Consider the following 18,195-nt stretch of genomic DNA (forward strand, 5'->3'; position numbering starts at 1 on the left):
CACGTTAATCCTAGTCACGCGTTCTGATTGGTCAGAAGGAAATTCGTCCACGAATAGCGATTATACGGTATAATATACATTACGCCGCTCGTAAGAGGCGACGCAATTGGTCAATTCGTAAATGTGCCTTGTTACCTAGCCGCGAAACCCTGCAAATCTAGAATTACATAATCTATGATTACTAAAAGTGGCGATGGCGTTTTATGGCCTGTATTGCTTTGTGTCTAAAAAGTGGAGTTTTCGTGGTATTTTCTATGGGAGACCGGTTTATTAATGTAATTTTTGAGACTAGTAATAAAAAGAAGTGCGTGATCAAGACGAGTACGAGGTACAAGGTTAGAAAGGGCAAGTGTGAAAGTAGCGGGCAGAAGGAATACATGAGCTCCCGCTTCCGACGGCCGGCGAACATATTTATCTTCGACGGCAAATGTAATATTTTGACAAGGAGGTACAAATAATTCAATTGAAAAAATACGCATCATTGTGCGTAATCAATTGTGGTACGTTTCATTTTTTATAACTTGAGATTTCCGAGAAATTTTCGTGATCACATGATGTTCCCGCCGTAACCTTCTATTCTCGTTGTAAACACCGTATTGATATATAGGGTGTCCTTGAATTTCGCTTCGATCTTTTTTTATGCTTTATCTCGATTTTTATGAATTAGCAATTTGAATTTATTCGTTTTAAAAAACATAACTTTAAGAGTTATCCATAAGGGGAATTAAATTAATAAATTTTCATTGATATGTTTTTAATTCCAGTATGTTAGTAAAAAAAGAGTAAAAAATATGTCAGAAATAGGAAAGATAGAAAATAGTACAATGGAAAATCAAGATATATGTTCTGAAAGTTTTGAAAAGAGCAGGGTTTTGGTATCTAGTGAAGCCAATAGTTTGAATGAAAGTCAAGATTTTCATCTAATAGATACAGGCGATGATGAATCACAACGAAATTTAGAAAATACAAAAGATGAAAAAACATTATCTTTTGTCTCTGGTGGTAACACAGAATCAACTTTGAATGAAATAAAACTAACGGCTGAGCATATAGCAAAGCTTGATGTACAGAATGATGATATAAAAGTAGAAGATACGCAAGACGTTGAAGTTATGAAGGAGAAGGAAAAACATAACATAGAGCCATGTGAAAAAGAAGAGGAGAAAGAGATTGATGAAAGTAGTACTTTAGAGAATAAAGAAAAATTTTCTGATGATGAAAATGAAGAAATAATACATTGCACACCATCTGAAGCATCTTCACCATCTAAGAAACAAGGTGGTGCTAATATAATAAGCCTAAAACGTAAAATAGGTTCATTTAATGAACCACCTACAAAAATTTTAAGGACGGCATCTAGGGAAGATGTATCAGTGCCTGAGAAACTAGTACAGGAAGAAGAAGAAAGTTGGAATTCGTTTAAATCTGACGATTCCCATCATGAATTTCCTAAAAATTGCTCTAACACAAATATTATAATTGCAGAAACTCAGGATGTTGGAGAAGATGACAACATGAAAGAAATGGTAGAATTGTCAATATCATGTAAAGAAAGAGATAGAGATGAAAACCACCCTGAATTGGAAATGAAAGATTATGAAATAGATAAGAACAAAAATTTTAATGATACATCAAAACTACATCAAGCTATTACTAAGAGAGACCTTAATGAAGAGACATCAGAGGTAAAAAATGTATCACAGTCTAATGAAAATAGAGTAATACAGGTTCAAACAAACGAGAGGGACTGTACATCTTCCCTAAAAACTGTTGCAGTTGAGAAATTAAAATCGGATTTGAGTAATAAAAATACAGATAGCATTAGAGCAATTGAAGCAAAAGATAGTAAGGTAACATACAGTGAGAAAGCAGAAGATAAGGAAAATGGTATTGAACCTAAAAGAAAAATCAGTTCAGAAGAAAACAGTAGCAATGTTCAAGAAATATCAATGTCTAAAGAAGTATGTGAATCTCACTCTAACATGTGTTCTGGGAGCATATCCAAATCGCGAATGAGCATAGAACTTATATATGATAAAACTACTGTTCACGAAGCTAAGCCTAGATCCAAAGAATTAGTAGAAATTGATGAGGATGGAGAGAAGATAATATTAGATTCGTCTCAAGAAGATTCTGATGGGAAAACCGAGAGTAAGAGTGTCCTAGATAATACAAAGTCTGATACAATATACAAAAGTTGTTACGACAGTAAAAATAGTAGCGAATTTAGTTATAAATCGGTGGAAAATGTCAAAGAATCATCCCTTGATTCGGTTAAATCCAGTGGTAAATTGGTAAATGGAAGTAGTGAATCAAAAAAATGCGATACCGACAGTACGGCTAGTTTACAATCAGACACGTTTAACGATATGCCAATTCTTGACAAAGCAGATAACATTTCTACATCCCTACATAATATAAACAAACAAATTAAATCAATTTCTATACTTAAAGACAGCGATCATGTTGACTTATTAAGTGTAAGTGATAATGAGCCTGAGGTTTTTATAGTAGATGATAAAAGTAAGTCAAACTCGATTCACAGTAGTTCTATCACAAAAGCCTTACAAATGGAAAAAGAAATTGGTATGTATGTTAGAATGAAATGTTTATTACACATTGATGAAGGTACAAAGGAATTTCTAAGTAAAGAAATCATTGGTGTGCAATGTGAGACTGTTGCTACAGAGTCCACTTTAACCAGACAGAAAAACAATGATACATCTGCTTCATTGGCAGACATTTCTGGAAATGACAATAAGGAAATATCTCCTGGATCAGTAAACAGTAACCCGCAATTATATCAACTGAATCCTTCCAGGCTTTCATTTGCTTCGACGATCAGCTTAAGTTCTGCATCTAGTGCCGCTTCACTGGCAGCCAAGCTTGCGATAAGAGATAGTACACATTTCTCGTTACCGAGAGTACCGGCGAAACATGCGAAAAGACACGGCCAAGATATTCATTCGCTGAATGATAAACACGCAATAGACGAAGCGTACGAACGTCTAAGCAAAGAATGGCAAAACAGTCACCTTCTTACAACAACTATTTTAAACTTTGCAAATACTGAACTCACTGGCGTTGATGCATACAATGTTAGCAACGAGAGGATAGACGACCATTTACAAAAGATTCGATCTTCTACGCCAGAAGTGTCAAAAGACATAGTTCAGTTACAAACTCCTAAAAGCACAAAGAAGAGCAAAGCAGTAAAGAGGCCAAGAAGTAAAAGTACTAAGTCAGATAATCAGTCAAATGGAGTGAACAAGATTTCAAAGGTATTAAATCTCGCAGAGAACATTAATACACCGAATAGAAAAAAGAATAAAACGGAACATACGGATAATATATCGAGCACTATAAATGTTTCAACAAAATCCGAATCGCATATGATAGATGAATTAATTGGTAAGGATGTATTCGCTAAATGGTCGGACAATAATTATTATCCCGGTACAGTTATCGATAAAATAAAGACGAAATATAAGGTAAACTTCTATGATGGAAAAAATAAAGTACTTATAGAAGACTTTGTTATACCGATACCGAAAGTTTTGAAAGAGGGTCTATCCGTGTATGCCGCTACCAAGAATTACGATTATGGATCGTGCGGTATAATCATCAATGTTGAGATTGTAAATAACGAAGTATATTACACAGTAGAGACAGACGAAGGAGAAAAGCTAGAAGTTCAAATCAAGGATCTTTCTTTATCAGCTGATCAGGCTCAAGTGTTGAAAGAGGAAATCAATTTGGGGAATAAGAGTCTTCCATCTACGCCAAAGCATTTAGGGCAAATAACATTAGATAATATGGTTGATGGAAAAAGACGTTCGAAACGAATCGCCACTCCCAGTTTTTCTACTCCTAAATCTAAACTAATTCAGACTCCTACAAACAAAATTGAAGTAGAACCATCTGTATCGGGCGTAACATCTTCGATTAAAAGAGAGAAGAAGGTACCCTTTGAAAGTGATGGCGTTTCCAGCGACTCTAATGTTTCTGTAAAGGACGAAGTCTTTTCTATTGGAGTACAACCCGAAATAATTGGAACCCCGTATGAGCAAGTTGTAAAAGGACCACAAAATCGAATTAAAAGCAAATCGAGAAGTAAAAAAAAAGTAGACGATGCAGAAACCATTGCAATGTTTGGTCCAATTCCGCGTGCAGATTCGAATCTGTTTAAAGGCATGTCTTTCCTTCTTACCTGTGCATCCGTAGAAACTATCGATCGATTTCAAGATGATAAAGATTCAGATCCAGGAACCGAAGATGAGATAGAATGGTCAAAAAAGCCTTTTATAAGAGATAGATTAAACAAGCAAATAGTGGCAGGTGGCGGAAAAGTCTACACTGACTTCAGTGAAATCCCACAAGATGAGTACAAAAATACAAAACTAATAACGAACGTGCCAAACACAACTGCGAAGAGTCTGTTGTGTCTTTCGGTTGGTATACCTGCTTATAATCATAATTGGATAATAAGATGTTGTCAGGAGGTAAGTATTGTAATTCTAGTACTCTTATACAAAAATTTATTATTTTTTGTAGCTTATTTCTAAAATAATTATCGTATTTTACAGGGAAAATTTGTAAATCCAGCAGAAGATGGATTACCAGCGGGATGGAGCTTAGATAAAAATTCATATATCGAAATGTTCCAAAGACAAAGCAACAAACCATTGACTCAGGTTGTTGTGATAATTCCAGTTGTAGAGTCTGAAAAACAATTTGCTCCATTTTGGCGCCAAATTTGTGAAAACGCAGGTGCTGTTATTATATTAGCGGACAAAGCAGGTATGAAAATTTTTTATAATGAAAACTTGTGAATTGAAAATATAATATTAAGCATTAATACTAAATAAGACTTTTTATAAATTTTTAGATGTAATGGAAAATTTTGTACAGGGAACTGTAGTTCTTACAAATAGTTTGTGCCCATCCTGGGCAGCAGACAAGGCTAATAAACTACAAATTCCATTACTTTCTACAACATGGATTGTCCAATGTTTGATAGAAGGGAAATTTTGTCCGTATGATGCAAGTGTTCGTTATAAATATAATTATAAAAAAAATTTGGTAAATTAAATGATCAAGAAATTACATCTATAATCTCGGAAGCAGGTGAGATCCTGTTTTTGTAAATTACAAAAATCTCTTACTTTTACTGTATTGTTCTGATAAATGGAAAATATTATTTTTCTCGTTGTCAGACACTTTAAAGCACATCTATTTGTTTATACATTTATCAATTGCAAAGTACTACTACTTTAAAACTATTATTTTAGTAGTTTTCCAATGTTAAAAATCTTTTGATAGGTGTCTGATAGAAGAATTAAATTAAGATAGTTAAGTATGATTCCTTAAATGAAATATGTTATGTAAAGTTAGTTTATGTTCAAAAATATTGAAACATGTTTTATATAATAACACTGTATACTGTATGAATATTTGGTGTAAAGATTTCTCTTTTTGTGATTTCTTATTATACAGAACTTATATATGCTTATTACACCGTATTGTTTATCACTTTAAAAAAAAGGTAGAGTTAGAATTTTGTAACATTTTGTATAAATCAAATTCTAAATCAAAAATGATTTTTGTAAAAAAAGAAAACAAAAAGCAAATGAATTGTAAACAAACAAATTTTAAAAAATATTCCATAATTAATTTATAATCGCAATTTATGCGATTCCATATTATTATTTCATTTACATCAAGATTTTTTATGCTGACAAGATTGTTTTAAGTATCGTTTTGCGAGAGGCAAAAAGATATACAAATATAATATAACTAGAAATCTAATAATAATTCATATTTACATTAATGTTGTAAATAACTGGATATTGTTTTTCCATATTAGCTCATTCACTATAATCAAACAACGCATTTAATTATACACGAATTATTATTATATTTCAAGAGCAATTTTCTCCTCATATTTACATAGGTAATTATTTGTTTCTAAAAAACAAAACAAACTTTGCGTTATCAGGAAATAGGCAGTTTGCTATAAGAATTACTTTTGTATTAAGACGCGATTCTAATTTGAGTTTATTAGTTTTTATTTGGGAAATTCACAGCAAATATTAAAATAACTCTGTAAATCAAAGTTAATAATGGGTGGTGTATCCTGTAAATATTTTTTTACATAAAATTATAGTGACAGATCGTAAAACCTATTTACATTACACTTTTTATGTACTGGATATATATCCCATCAGTAAGGAATTTATAGAACTCTTATTACTTATTCATAGCGGGTATATGTTCAGTAAAAAAACAAATATCAAGCAGGTTGCCTCTGAATACCTTAAAGTAAGATAGCATAAATGATCTTTAAGTGATAAAAGGTACAAGAAAATGTATCTTATATGAGCGTTTGCGATACTTTCATTAATTTACAGAATGACTTTCTGTTAAACCAAATATCAATAGGACAACAACAAAAAAAGAAAAGAAATTGTATGCGGAAGTTGCACATGTGTGAATGTGTATATATAAGTAAATATATACTATAAATTTTATTATGTAAGATGTAGCTATTATGTAAAATGTTTGGGGATAAAATACAGACATATTTTGGCAAATATTTTGTTCATTTTCATTAACAATCTAGTAGGACATATAAGTATTATGCATATTAATATTTCACATATAGTAAAACGACCTTCAGGAATATGTACAAACAATTGTAATAAAATAACACATTCACTTCTTTATTTTAAGGATTATACCAATCGAGAAATAACAGAGAGAATGACATAACTAGAAGAAAGAAAAGAATCCACACTCGAAGCCCCGCATTCCTTTGAATCGCTTGTCTAATTTGCTCATTAGCATCTTTTACATTTTCCGTCGATCCAACGACATTCGTCATTAAACGATCTAAGTCCTTGTCTTGATCCAATACCTTTTCCGTGAATATTTCTTGAAGTTCTGCTATATGTACAACTTTACTTTCTATTTGTTTCACTTCTTCCGTTAATGTGTTAAGTTCATTATATAGTTGCTTGTTTTCTGCCTCTAAGGTCTGTATATCTTCAGGCGATATTTTTTCTTCATACATCAGTGCATTTACATCACCATTCATTTCTTGTATTTTCATAGCACTAGATTTATTAGAGTCAATTTTACTTTCCTTATCTTCAGCTTCATTTATGTTTAAGCTAGGTTTTTCCACTTTAGGTTGCATCTGTTTGATAGGCTTTGTATCCAACTCTAGTTTGGCAATTTTTCTTACCTCTATCGCTCTTTTTACTTGTATTGCTTTTTGTTCTGAGTAGATCTTACAAACATTCTTTAAGTAATCCTCAATTAATAACAACATAATTTCTCTGTGTTCTAAGTTTTGTGGAGAAACTTCAGAACCTGCTATTTCTCTTCTTAAATCCTTGATTAATTGGGAACAGGTACTCATTATTTTTTGTGCACCAATATCGATTTTATCACGATCTCCATCTGACATGCTTGGTACATTTGACAAATAGTTTGAAAAGTTTAAGTATGCTTTACGGTTCTCCAATAGGAATTCACGTAATTTGGAAATTTGTGCAACAACACCTTGGGCTTTAATAAAAAAGGCACTTTTATTCTTTGCCCTTTTTAGGTTCCGTGTATTATCATTAATTCCTAATGCTTTGTTACGAAGACTAACAGTTTGCACGCTTACTTTAAATAGTGTACTAACATCCATTTTTAATTGTTGTTTAAATAAACTTTTTCATATATTTGGTAAAAAAAAAAGAATATCTTATTTTACATTCACCAATAGCAGCTTTATAGCATTCAATAGAAGAAGATAAAGTTTAAAATAAAACTAATTGTAATTTTTGGATCATACAGGAATTGGTATGTATAATACTTTATAAAATTTATATATGAAAATGTCGTCTCATATCCCAATAAAATTGTTTACCTTACTTTATAAAGTTCATTGCATTATGCTGTAAAATATCACAATGCTTAACCTAAAAATAAAAAAGATCTTAAAAATACGGAAAATGACATCGCTTAAACAATCAAAAAAGAATGTACCATTAATGCGATAAATAACTTAATATGTATAGGCGTATAATACTATAATGAAGCCATTACAATTGTCTCATTTACTACTTTAATGACGAAACAAATTGTATTATGACTTTTGAAATAATGATTTATAATTTGTATACACAATCGTTTGTATACGATACAATTAATATATTTGCATATATTCTATTTTACAATTTTTTACGACGTTTAAAAACAGACATTCCAGAAAATATGTTAAGGATATGATAAACAGAAAATATTAAATTTAATCATTAATGCACGAAACTGTATTTAAAATCAAAGAATGTATACTTGAATTAAGTCATCTAAGTTAAAAGAAAAGACTAACCTTAAAATTTGTAAAAAAATGATCAAATTGAAAAAATATATAAAATTGAATTATTCTCATGGAATGAAGTAGTCGGTATTGCAGTACACGATTTTTGAAAACCGGAACACGTAGCTGAATGAAACAGTATTACCGAAATGACAAGATGGCACGTCAGCAGCAAGCAGACGTCGACGAACTTTTCGACGTGAAAAATCACTTTTATATTGGAAACTATCAGCAATGTATCAACGAAGCACAAAAAATAAAGGTTTGTTTGTTCAAAGTACATTTCCTTCAAACAATATCCTTGCTTCTTCTCTTTATTAAAGGTATTTTTTCCAATACCATCAAAACGAACTATTTTACTCTTTATTTCCATGATGTTAATCTAATCTTTATTCATGCATGTTAAAAATAAATTCTAGTTACTTAAAATAGAATGTTAATATCATTTTTTTTTTTATAGTCATCTTCGCCAGAGGTGACGATGGAACGAGATGTGTTCCTCTATCGTGCGTACATAGCGCAACGAAAATTCCGTGTTGTGCTAGATGAAATTAATAATTCTTCCCCTCCTGATTTGCAACCACTGAAAATGTTGGCGGATTATTTTGCGAATCCTGCTCGCAGAGAGGCGATTGTCACCGAATTGCAACAAGCGACCAACCGCGCTGATTACGATAATCATAACTTCCTAATCGTTGCTGCAACCATCTACTATCACGAAAAGAACTTAGAGGCAGCACTTAGGATACTTCGTAATGTAGATCACTTAGAATGTCTAGCCCTAACGCTACAGATTTACTTAAAAATGGATCGGTTAGATCTCGCAAAGAAAGAGCTGCTAACTATGCAGGAGAAGGATGATGATGCCACTCTGACACAACTAGCACAGGCATGGCTAAATATAAGCAGTGGCGGAGATAAGTTACAAGATGCTTATTACATATTTCAAGTACGATCATATATGTATTGTATGAAATGTTCAATCAGAAGACAATTTATTAATGTATTATGATTTTAGGATATGATAGACAAACATTCCAGTACGAGTATGCTATTAAATGGTCAAGCTACTTGTTTCATTGGGCTAGCTAAATACGAAGAAGCTGAAACAGCTTTGCAAGAATCTTTGGACAAAGATAGTAACAATCCAGACACTTTAATCAATATGATTGTCCTTTCTCAGCATATGGGAAAGCCGCCTGAAGTTGCTAATCGTTATTTGAGTCAACTGAAAGATTCACATTTGGAACATCCATTTGTTAAAGAGTATTTACAGAAAGAGATAGAATTTCAAAGGCTCAGGAAACAGTATTCTTCATCCACCTAAATCATACCGAATCATAGCATTTTATGAATTAAGGTTTAAACAGAAGTATCGAAAACAATGTAATAATACAAATTCTAGATGCAAAATGCTATGAGGTTAGAGTGCTATTGCAGGGTAAAACGCACTTCTACGTGAATTCGAGTCCTTGTTCTCTGTAGAGGAGTATTCATTTACTTTTTTTCAGTTTAGTGATTTTATACGAGGTATTTCACTTTTGCATGAAATTTTTACAGTAATTGGCAAATAAAAAAGATAGATGAACGAAACTATTTACAATTTTTACATATATAATTAAGAAGACGTATAAAAAAAATATAATTAGGTATCTACTCTTCATCCACTCTCTCAATAAAATATTTGTAAGAATTAACAATATGGCTGCCATTTTATATTACAGTTATAAGACAAATCTATGAAACAAATATCAGATAAAATTTCAATTTGCATGCATTTTGACATACATTAAACGAGAATGTATGTGTTAATACAAATTTCATCTCATATATTATTACAGTATAACGACTTATTCCATATATGGGTATACTGATAACAAAAAGAAGCATGAAATATACATTCAACTAAATGAATTTGCTACTATTTTCCTTCTTATTATAAGTAGATTACAAATGTTTATGCAAATTCATATTTTTCTGAACACTTTGTAAGTGTTATAAGTAAATTGCAAATTCTTATGGATTAATGCAAAATTTAAAGATGCAAAACTACACAGAATTGATACAACATATAAAGATGTATAGAATATCCAAAGTAAAGTATATATTTTAATGGGTAAAACGAATCTTTACTTAAATTCTTTTTCAATCATGTTTATAAAAATATAAATTTGCATATCCTCAGTCTAGTCATAACTTTGCACATTTTATATTATATTTTATTTTGAATTTTATATATTGTACGTAAATTCTATATACTTCTACTCTTTAATAAACGCATAACATCCGGTAGTCTAATTATAGATAAAATAATCGAACGATCGGCAACTTTTCTCATTGCTCCTTTGGTAAATCAAGATTTCTTTTAACGCCATCTGACGTTACGTTTCGTAAATATCTAGTGTCAAGTCGAAAAACGTTTATTACATGGAAGAATTCGAAAATTTAAACGGGCAAGTTTAGTAAGTCGGAATGCGTTAAAAGTGTCAAGAGTCTCGTGCAAATCCCGAAGACGTGATCACCGCAGGAAAATACGTATTTCGTTGTTTTGAAGATCGTATATCATTTACTGGAGTCCGGCGGGAGATACAATCGTGAGACCAAGGCACTTTTGAATATCGTATCGTTCTCTATTAATCACTTGAGAACGATCAGGAATCACAGATCCGTGGGTTTTTTTCTTAGAGAAATATCGCGTTAGATCGAGAACAGATCTTTGTAACATGGCGACTCAGAATAGGTATATCATCAATTTCTGATTATATTATTAAAATGACGGTGAATGCTAATGCTAGTCTATAATTGTCCATAATTTTGATCTCTGTTATTGCATCGTCTTCATCGGTTTTCCGATTCTTCTAATTTTCCTACTTTTCTTAACTAACCATTTTCCCTGTTATTTACACGATAGGTAGTTTTTTTCTGTATATGATTTGTATCAAATATAACTGATTGTGGTACCTCTGTGTATTAAATATAATCTATAATCATCGTTACGTGTTTAGAGACAATTTTCTAATTATATAGTGTTATTACATATCAGTGTCTAACCTATAATATAGAAAATTTTTACGTAGTAAATATTATATAGATACATAGATTGGTATACAAGAATTAGTAATAAAATTATTATATTCGAATCGATGATGAATTTTGTTAATGATTTTTTTGTGTTTTCAGGAATGCACTTTGCAAGTCGTGAATCTAGACCCTTTGCTAAGAATTCGAAAAATAGAAGTGTTCAATATTTAAACGTCACAACGGCCGATCAAAAGTACTATCTACTGTTGAAATTAAATAATAATAAACGAGATACAATAAGAGAAACGAGTTCATGTTCAAATAATTAGAGGGGAATTTATTGAAGGTCGTAGAGAAATGAGATATATTAAAATATAAGATACATGGTTTATATTTAAAGTGTTCTCCTGGAATTTATATTATTTGTTCGACTATTAATCAGACAGTTAACACTTTGCATTGATTTAACTTATTTCTTTACAAATTATATTTAAAATGTTTAGATATATGCTATATATCCAATGAAAAAATACAACAGGAAAAGGTTGAATTTGTGAATGATAAATGTGTAGCTATATTTTTTTGTTAATGAATTTTATTTTCAAATCGAAATTTATTATAAATTTATGTAAATAATACTCACATATTTAGTGCATTATATAGTATAATACTTGCCTTGTTAAGAAGTACAAAAGTTCCTCTAGATTTAAGTACTATATTTTGTAGCATTTTATATATTTATTTTGACTATGTATCATACTGTGTATCCACCACAAATAATGGTGCAGATAATGGGTGGCCAACAGGCAAATGGACAGTGTCCACCAATTCAACCACATACAATGCACATTCATGGTGCAAGTGCATTCCATCAAGCAGAATATGTAAAATATCACACAGATGCTTGCTCTCAGAACAGACATATGATTCAAGTATATCTTAAGTTTATTATATTTAACAAATTTCTAAATATTAATGTATTCCAATAATGGACTAAATGCTTTTGAGTACAAGCGGTATTCTTGCAGACAGGATCTTATCCATTGGAGCTACTGATGGGGGTTGAGATACCATCTTTAAGACATGTGGAGTATATGCAGTCAAATAATGGCACACAACGAGGACACTGGCAGAGACATGTAAATACATCCAACAACACATCTCTTATACCTTCTCCACATTTTACTTTTAGACCAAACAATAACGGTTTGGCAAATAAAAAATCAAACTGGTATAATAAATTGAGTAAAAGAACTTCCTTTCGAGAGTCTTTCGTAAATAACGAAAAATACGGCAGTGATAGCGGCTTCAGTTCACGATCTCCCACACCGAATAAACATCACATTGATAGCAGTCGAACAGAGAGCTCGGATGAACGAGATTCTGTAATTTCTTCGGTAGAACGAAGTATGAAGTGAGTATTGTTCATTTAATTAAATAAAAAACAATTAGATCGGTTATAGGTAATATCATTTTTTCAATATGTAAAAATCAGGAAATTATTCTCTTACAGAAAATCACACAAGATACTTCCAAATAGTGTTACACACAACAGAATAGTGCAATATGGTATAATTTCAAATAGTCCTATGCACCAATATTATCAGAATCAAAGATCTATTAATTGCTATCCCACTACTATGTCAACGTCTAGGAGTCAAGTACAAACGTACCAGAATAAAAGAAGGTATCATTCAGGTACGTTCATATTGATAATACACTAATTGATCTGTTCATTTACTTCAGAAATAAATTATAATTCTAGGAAGGAACAGTCCACCTCCTCAAAGATCACCTAGAAATAAAAGATATATGGGATTCTTATCGCCCAATTATCATGTGTTTCCTAGATACGGAATTGCTCCAGATCGATTTTTAGCTAGATCACATTTAGTTGAAGTAACCCGTACACCGGACGATTTACTTATTGGATCGGTTTGGGATAGACTTTCGAAAGAAATTTGGTCAAAATTTATGTTAAATCAACAGACTGAGATTGTTTATAGGAACAAGATGATGCTTTGGAGATATCTTTACGTTTATATTAAGGTAATATATGACTATTTGATTCTGACTCGATTACCTATAAATGGATATTTAAGTTGAGGTGATCATTTTCAGACTGCTTTTCCAAAATATGGTTTATTCTTGGTTGGCTCTACGATGAATGGTTTTGGGTCTGATAATAGTGATGTTGACATGTGCCTTTTAGTGAGGCATACAGAAATGGATCAAAGGAACGAGGCTATTGGGCATTTAGAACAAATATTAAAATGCCTTAAGAGATGTGGTATGTTAGTTTAAGTATTAGTTTCACATTGGGTAGCTAATATTACTTTTATATCAATTCAAATTAATCAAATAACCTTTTTATACTAACAGATTTTATAGAACAATTAGAACTTATACAAGCAAAGGTGCCAATTCTAAAGTTCTACGATTCAATACAAAATTTAGAAGTTGATTTAAATTGTAATAACGCTGTTGGCATTCGGAATACTCATCTTCTTTACTGTTATTCTCGGAGTAAGATGATTATTAGATAAAAGATATTTTGTTTATGTACAGTTTTTTAATTTCTGAAATTATTTTCACTATTTTGCAGTTGATTGGAGGGTAAGACCATTAGTACTTGTGGTTAAACTTTGGGCTCAATCTCAGAATATCAATGATGCCAAGAACATGACAATATCCAGTTATTCCTTAGTTCTTATGGTCCTTCATTTTTTGCAGTGTATGTATTGGATTTACATTGTATGATACTAATATATATATGTATATATATATTCTTTATTCTTTTTTTAGGTGGTGTTAATCCACCAGTTTTACCATGTTTACATTCACTTTATAAGGGCAAATTCGCACCACATACAGACATTCATTGCATAGATATCCAAGAAGAATTGAACATTCCAGTTTCCATACTTCGGCCTAAGAATCGACAAACTTTAGGGGAATTGTTTGTGGAATTTTTTCGATATTACGTCATGTTCGAGTAAGTGCAAAGAAAAAAAATATATTAGAGTATATTTCCATAAAATAAAAGTTTAAATAAAATAAAATTCAATCAGTTTCAATCAGTATGCGATATCAGTTCGGCTGGCAAATAAAATAGCAATAGAAGAATGTCGCAGGGCACGATCTTATAAAAATGACCCTCATCAATGGAAGTATCTATGTATTGAAGGTGAGTTATGTAATAATTTAAAAACTACTAGAGAAAAAAAGATGTTCTGTACTCATGGAATGTCTACATATCTACAGAACCATTCGATCTAACTAACACAGCTAGATCAGTTTATGATCCGGATGTTTTTGCAAGGATTAAACACGTCTTTGATTGTACATACCAAAACTTAAAAGAGCATCATGACCTAGCCAGGATATTCATCAAGGTGGATTCTACTTCACCCTATATCGTGACGTAATCACGTTTGTGCAGGCTGGTACAAAAATACTCACATTACCTAGTACAATTTTATATTTGAAAAACGGTTTATTTTTGCAATTGGCCTCTTTCGATATAATTCGAGGCAATTCGACTGATACCACTTGAGATAAAAAAGTACAACGAGGTAATTTTACACTTACCTAGAGCTAATATGCTCGTACCTTGTGATAATAGCCTGCGCTTTTGTGCAACGGCTCATCTGTTGCGTTTATAAGCTCGAGTTTTTCTCTCGTCTTGTTTCGTTTCTGTTTTATTTGCTTTTTTATAAACATATAAAACCACTCACAGAGAGCTCTAATACGATAAAAATAGAATATTCATAAACTTCCTTTAAACATTTAATATGAAAATGCAATAACATTCGCGACTCGATAAAAAATGACACTAAATCAAATCGAATATTCGATAGTAGTAATTGTATGTATATGAATGAAACACTTTTTTTTGTACAAAAACATTATTATCGTTTTCAGAATCTTTTCAAGTTCACTTCGGTTCGTATGCTTTTTTATATATAAAGTTTTTTTTTCTCTTTTTCAAAATTCTCAAATACGAAAATACGGTGCCTTACACTTATAGGCTACTATAATTTATTCGATACGTAGCCTCCCATTGATCTAAAAAGTATGATGCAAAGGTCTTAATTGCCCTTGAGAATTACTTCTAATAAAAATCAAAATGGGTTCAATGCAATGTAAAAAATGAAAGAAAAAAGCATATATTTAAAATTAGAGGAATGACATGTCATCGAATTTTCTTTCGACTGTATAATATATTTATATGCAAGATGAAAAGTACTTATTCTTAATTTAATAAACATAGAGAACTTAAATTTACACATAAAAAAGCATTTTAAAAAATATCTCCTTGAGATAATGAAAAAAAATTAAAAAGCAAAAAAGATAAAAAATTGTTGTTCGAGAAAAAGAAAAAATAAAAAAAAAGATGTTAACTAGATGTACATCAATATTGTCAACAATAACAGCAAAAGATTAGTTAAAATCAATTGGTCATCTTACTAACATAGTGATGATTAAATTCTGATTATTTATATCATGTGCCAAACAAATAAATTATTTTCGTCTTTACTTCATGATTCACGCATTCTACCCGATATGTACTTCTCAAAGAAAAAATAATCTCTATTAATAATCATTTATTAAAAAAATTTTGCAAGTAGACTGAACATCACTAGTATATTATATATTATTATATTTGCAATAGCGTTTCTTCTAAGGTGAATCAATCATCAAAGTTCCTATTTTCAATTTAAAAAGAAATAAAAAATCTTTTATTCCAGTTCTAGTCTGATTTTGACTAGTCTTTCATATGAAAAATAACATATTAGATATTTAACATAATGTATAATAAAAACATAAGGCTGTGTTAACAGTATAAAACCTGTGAAATGCTGTGTACAATCTTTGGGCCTGTGCAAATTGAAATATGTTATTTATAAATCAAATATTAAAATTAACGATTTGTTAAAGAAAAAAGTCATTATTTTTATCAAATTTTTCTTTCGTATGTACTGGACGATTTAGCCAAATTTTCGAATGATTAGCGTAAACAATGTATGTCATATGTATATTGGCAGGCCTAATATATTTTTCTAATTAATTTACTTATTTTTGTAACTGATATAAAATGAAAACTAAATAGTGTTAAGTATCTTCTTTCGCTCAACTGGAAATTCATAATCTCATTTTTTGTCAATTCTACGCACATGTTATACAAAATTTTAAGGCGATAATATCAAATTTTTGTAATTTAGATTTTGTTGTTAAATAAAAACTATTTATATACACATAGAATGTGACCATTAATTAATCATATTATTATAAAATTTTACCGAAAGATTAACTTTAATCGAAAAGTGGTGTACAACATGTGAGATTTTATAGGTTAGAAACGAACGAAATAAATTTGTTGTTTCTCTTCAAATTAAATTTATTCATTTTCTTAAGATTTCACAATGAATTTCCATACTATATTCTGCAGTTAGCGGTGCGCTGTTGGTCAGGAAGAAGAAAAGAAAACAATTTTGCGTCATATAACGTGTTGTCTTCCTTTTTTTCTCTCAATTTTAATTTGTTATGTGAGTCAATTATCAAATTCATTACCGCGAGAAGCCAGTATAAACAGAAAATAGAGAAAACAGAAAAATAAAGTAGCAGGGGGGGGGGTATATGAAGGTAAGAAAAGAACAAAAAAGAAGAAAGTATCTAAATTAAAAGAATTAGCAGATAGAACGATGCTTTAGTCAGTACATTAGAACTAATAAAATACTTTGAACACTAAATGGACTACTTTATACCGTTATAGATAAGAATAATATTCAAAATCCAAGTAATTTCTTGTTTTTTTCCAGTATTCTTTTTTTCAAAACTGCAGTTGTCTGTATCTGAAAGATGCTGTTAAAGGATTATAATGTTAATGATTGGATTCAACATTCCCACTTTTCCCCTTTTTTTCTTTTTTTCAGAGTACATTGTCTTAATTGTTTCAATGTACATTGTGATTCGTCGCTTTTTTAGTCATTCATCTGCAAGTCGTATAAAAGAAAAAACACAAATACTGAATGAATTGTTTTTTTTCATTCTTGCGCGCTCTCTCGACCCCTGCGGTAAATAAAATATATACAATATATATACCGGTCTAAGCAGAAAAGATAGAAATTAATTAACATGATCAAAAATTAATAGGATTCCTTATCCAATAGCGTAATGTCAATTATCACGCCAAGCTTCTGAGAAAGGATTCCTCCTTCACGATGATACCTCAAGTGTCGGCCTCATACTGTTTGACGACAATTCGATCGGCAACGTTTCATCGATGATGGTGGTTTAATGGATGTCGGTTAAAGGACAAGCCAATGATAAGGATGGTCTTGTACTGTCATTGTTTTCTTATTATTGACGTTGTCGCGTGTCCACGCGTTGCAAGAACCGTACTTTTTCTGTTGTGATTTTCTTTCGCAGCTTACAAGATAGTGATCGAAAGAGGTCTATATGAACCATCAAAAAACACGATATTTTTAGGGTCCTGTAAAATCTCTATAGGGGCGTAATTCGTTTCTCTTTCTCTTTCCTTCCCTTGGCAGTAGTTGTTCATCCTATACCTTTTCTAAGGAAATGTCAAAAAGACATGTAACGCGTCTATCAGAGCCAATATAATGCACTCCAAATCTTTTCTCTTTTTCATTCTTCACATCTTCGATGGCAAATTAAACATTCGCAAACAATACCATTTCCCCTTTATTTTCTGGTTTGTCGTTTAGAGATTCGTTTAGTATTTTTGTACGTTTTTTAGCTAATACGCTATCTTGGCACACTTTTCGAATTTGGTC

At 31.1% G+C, this 18,195-nt stretch overlaps 4 protein-coding genes across 11 annotated transcripts; 3 read left to right on the plus strand and 1 right to left on the minus strand.

Annotated features, from left to right (window-relative positions):
• Positions 1-157: 157 nt before the first annotated feature.
• On the plus strand, positions 158-6,593 carry LOC117213897. The gene is made up of 4 exons (XM_033459583.1): positions 158-500; positions 765-4,502; positions 4,587-4,800; positions 4,889-6,593. The coding sequence occupies exons 2-4, from the start codon at positions 792-794 to the stop codon at positions 5,089-5,091; spliced, it is 4,128 nt and encodes a 1,375-aa protein (XP_033315474.1). The 5' UTR covers positions 158-500; positions 765-791; the 3' UTR covers positions 5,092-6,593.
• Positions 6,594-6,695: 102 nt separating this feature from the next.
• Positions 6,696-8,652, minus strand: LOC117213940 (syntaxin-18). Of its 3 annotated transcripts, none has more exons than XM_033459698.1 (2): positions 8,520-8,652; positions 6,696-7,973 (listed from the first exon to the last, which is right to left on the minus strand). In XM_033459698.1, the coding sequence occupies exon 2, from the start codon at positions 7,697-7,699 to the stop codon at positions 6,728-6,730; it is 972 nt and encodes a 323-aa protein (XP_033315589.1). In that variant the 5' UTR covers positions 7,700-7,973; positions 8,520-8,652; the 3' UTR covers positions 6,696-6,727. The 3 variants fall into 3 exon arrangements, with proteins under 3 accessions (XP_033315589.1, XP_033315573.1, XP_033315581.1); XM_033459682.1 differs by having other exon boundaries at positions 8,387-8,521; XM_033459690.1 differs by lacking the exon at positions 8,520-8,652 and adding an exon at positions 8,041-8,328.
• LOC117213957 (coatomer subunit epsilon) lies at positions 8,471-10,285 on the plus strand. Its single transcript, XM_033459710.1, has 3 exons — positions 8,471-8,636; positions 8,835-9,323; positions 9,393-10,285. Exons 1-3 carry the CDS (start codon positions 8,505-8,507, stop codon positions 9,699-9,701), a joined length of 930 nt encoding a protein of 309 aa, XP_033315601.1. The 5' UTR covers positions 8,471-8,504; the 3' UTR covers positions 9,702-10,285.
• A 320-nt stretch (positions 10,286-10,605) lies between these two features.
• Positions 10,606-16,571, plus strand: LOC117213915 (poly(A) RNA polymerase gld-2 homolog A-like). 6 transcript variants are annotated; one of them, XM_033459624.1, is made up of 11 exons: positions 10,606-11,114; positions 11,555-12,327; positions 12,424-12,809; positions 12,891-13,093; positions 13,161-13,444; positions 13,517-13,685; positions 13,778-13,921; positions 14,001-14,129; positions 14,201-14,390; positions 14,467-14,582; positions 14,660-14,823. In XM_033459624.1, the coding sequence occupies exons 2-11, from the start codon at positions 12,145-12,147 to the stop codon at positions 14,821-14,823; spliced, it is 1,968 nt and encodes a 655-aa protein (XP_033315515.1). In that variant the 5' UTR covers positions 10,606-11,114; positions 11,555-12,144. The 6 variants fall into 6 exon arrangements, with proteins under 6 accessions (XP_033315515.1, XP_033315561.1, XP_033315544.1 ...); XM_033459670.1 differs by having other exon boundaries at positions 10,608-11,114; positions 12,909-13,093; positions 14,660-16,571; XM_033459653.1 differs by lacking the exon at positions 10,606-11,114 and adding an exon at positions 11,145-11,285.
• Positions 16,572-18,195: the final 1,624 nt, after the last annotated feature.

This window comes from Bombus bifarius, unplaced genomic scaffold, assembly GCF_011952205.1.
Source record: "Bombus bifarius isolate JDL3187 unplaced genomic scaffold, Bbif_JDL3187 scf7180000007970, whole genome shotgun sequence".
Taxonomy (NCBI): Eukaryota; Metazoa; Arthropoda; class Insecta; order Hymenoptera; family Apidae; genus Bombus; species Bombus bifarius.

Bases quoted from the DNA above. Each gene is read 5' to 3' on its own strand.
- LOC117213940 (XM_033459698.1), bottom strand. From the start codon at position 7,699: ATGGATGTTAGTACACTATTTAAAGTAAGCGTGCAAACTGTTAGTCTT.
- LOC117213897 (XM_033459583.1), top strand. From the start codon at position 792: ATGTCAGAAATAGGAAAGATAGAAAATAGTACAATGGAAAATCAAGAT. The intron at 4,503-4,586 runs GTAAGTATTGTA...CGTATTTTACAG, and splicing joins TAATAAGATGTTGTCAGGAG to GGAAAATTTGTAAATCCAGC. The intron at 4,801-4,888 runs GTATGAAAATTT...ATAAATTTTTAG, and splicing joins TATATTAGCGGACAAAGCAG to ATGTAATGGAAAATTTTGTA.
- LOC117213915 (XM_033459624.1), top strand. From the start codon at position 12,145: ATGTATCATACTGTGTATCCACCACAAATAATGGTGCAGATAATGGGT. The intron at 12,810-12,890 runs GTGAGTATTGTT...TGTAAAAATCAG, and splicing joins TCGGTAGAACGAAGTATGAA to GAAATTATTCTCTTACAGAA. The intron at 13,686-13,777 runs GTATGTTAGTTT...TTATACTAACAG, and splicing joins AAAATGCCTTAAGAGATGTG to ATTTTATAGAACAATTAGAA.
- LOC117213957 (XM_033459710.1), top strand. From the start codon at position 8,505: ATGAAACAGTATTACCGAAATGACAAGATGGCACGTCAGCAGCAAGCA. The intron at 8,637-8,834 runs GTTTGTTTGTTC...TTTTTTTTATAG, and splicing joins ACGAAGCACAAAAAATAAAG to TCATCTTCGCCAGAGGTGAC. The intron at 9,324-9,392 runs GTACGATCATAT...TTATGATTTTAG, and splicing joins ATGCTTATTACATATTTCAA to GATATGATAGACAAACATTC.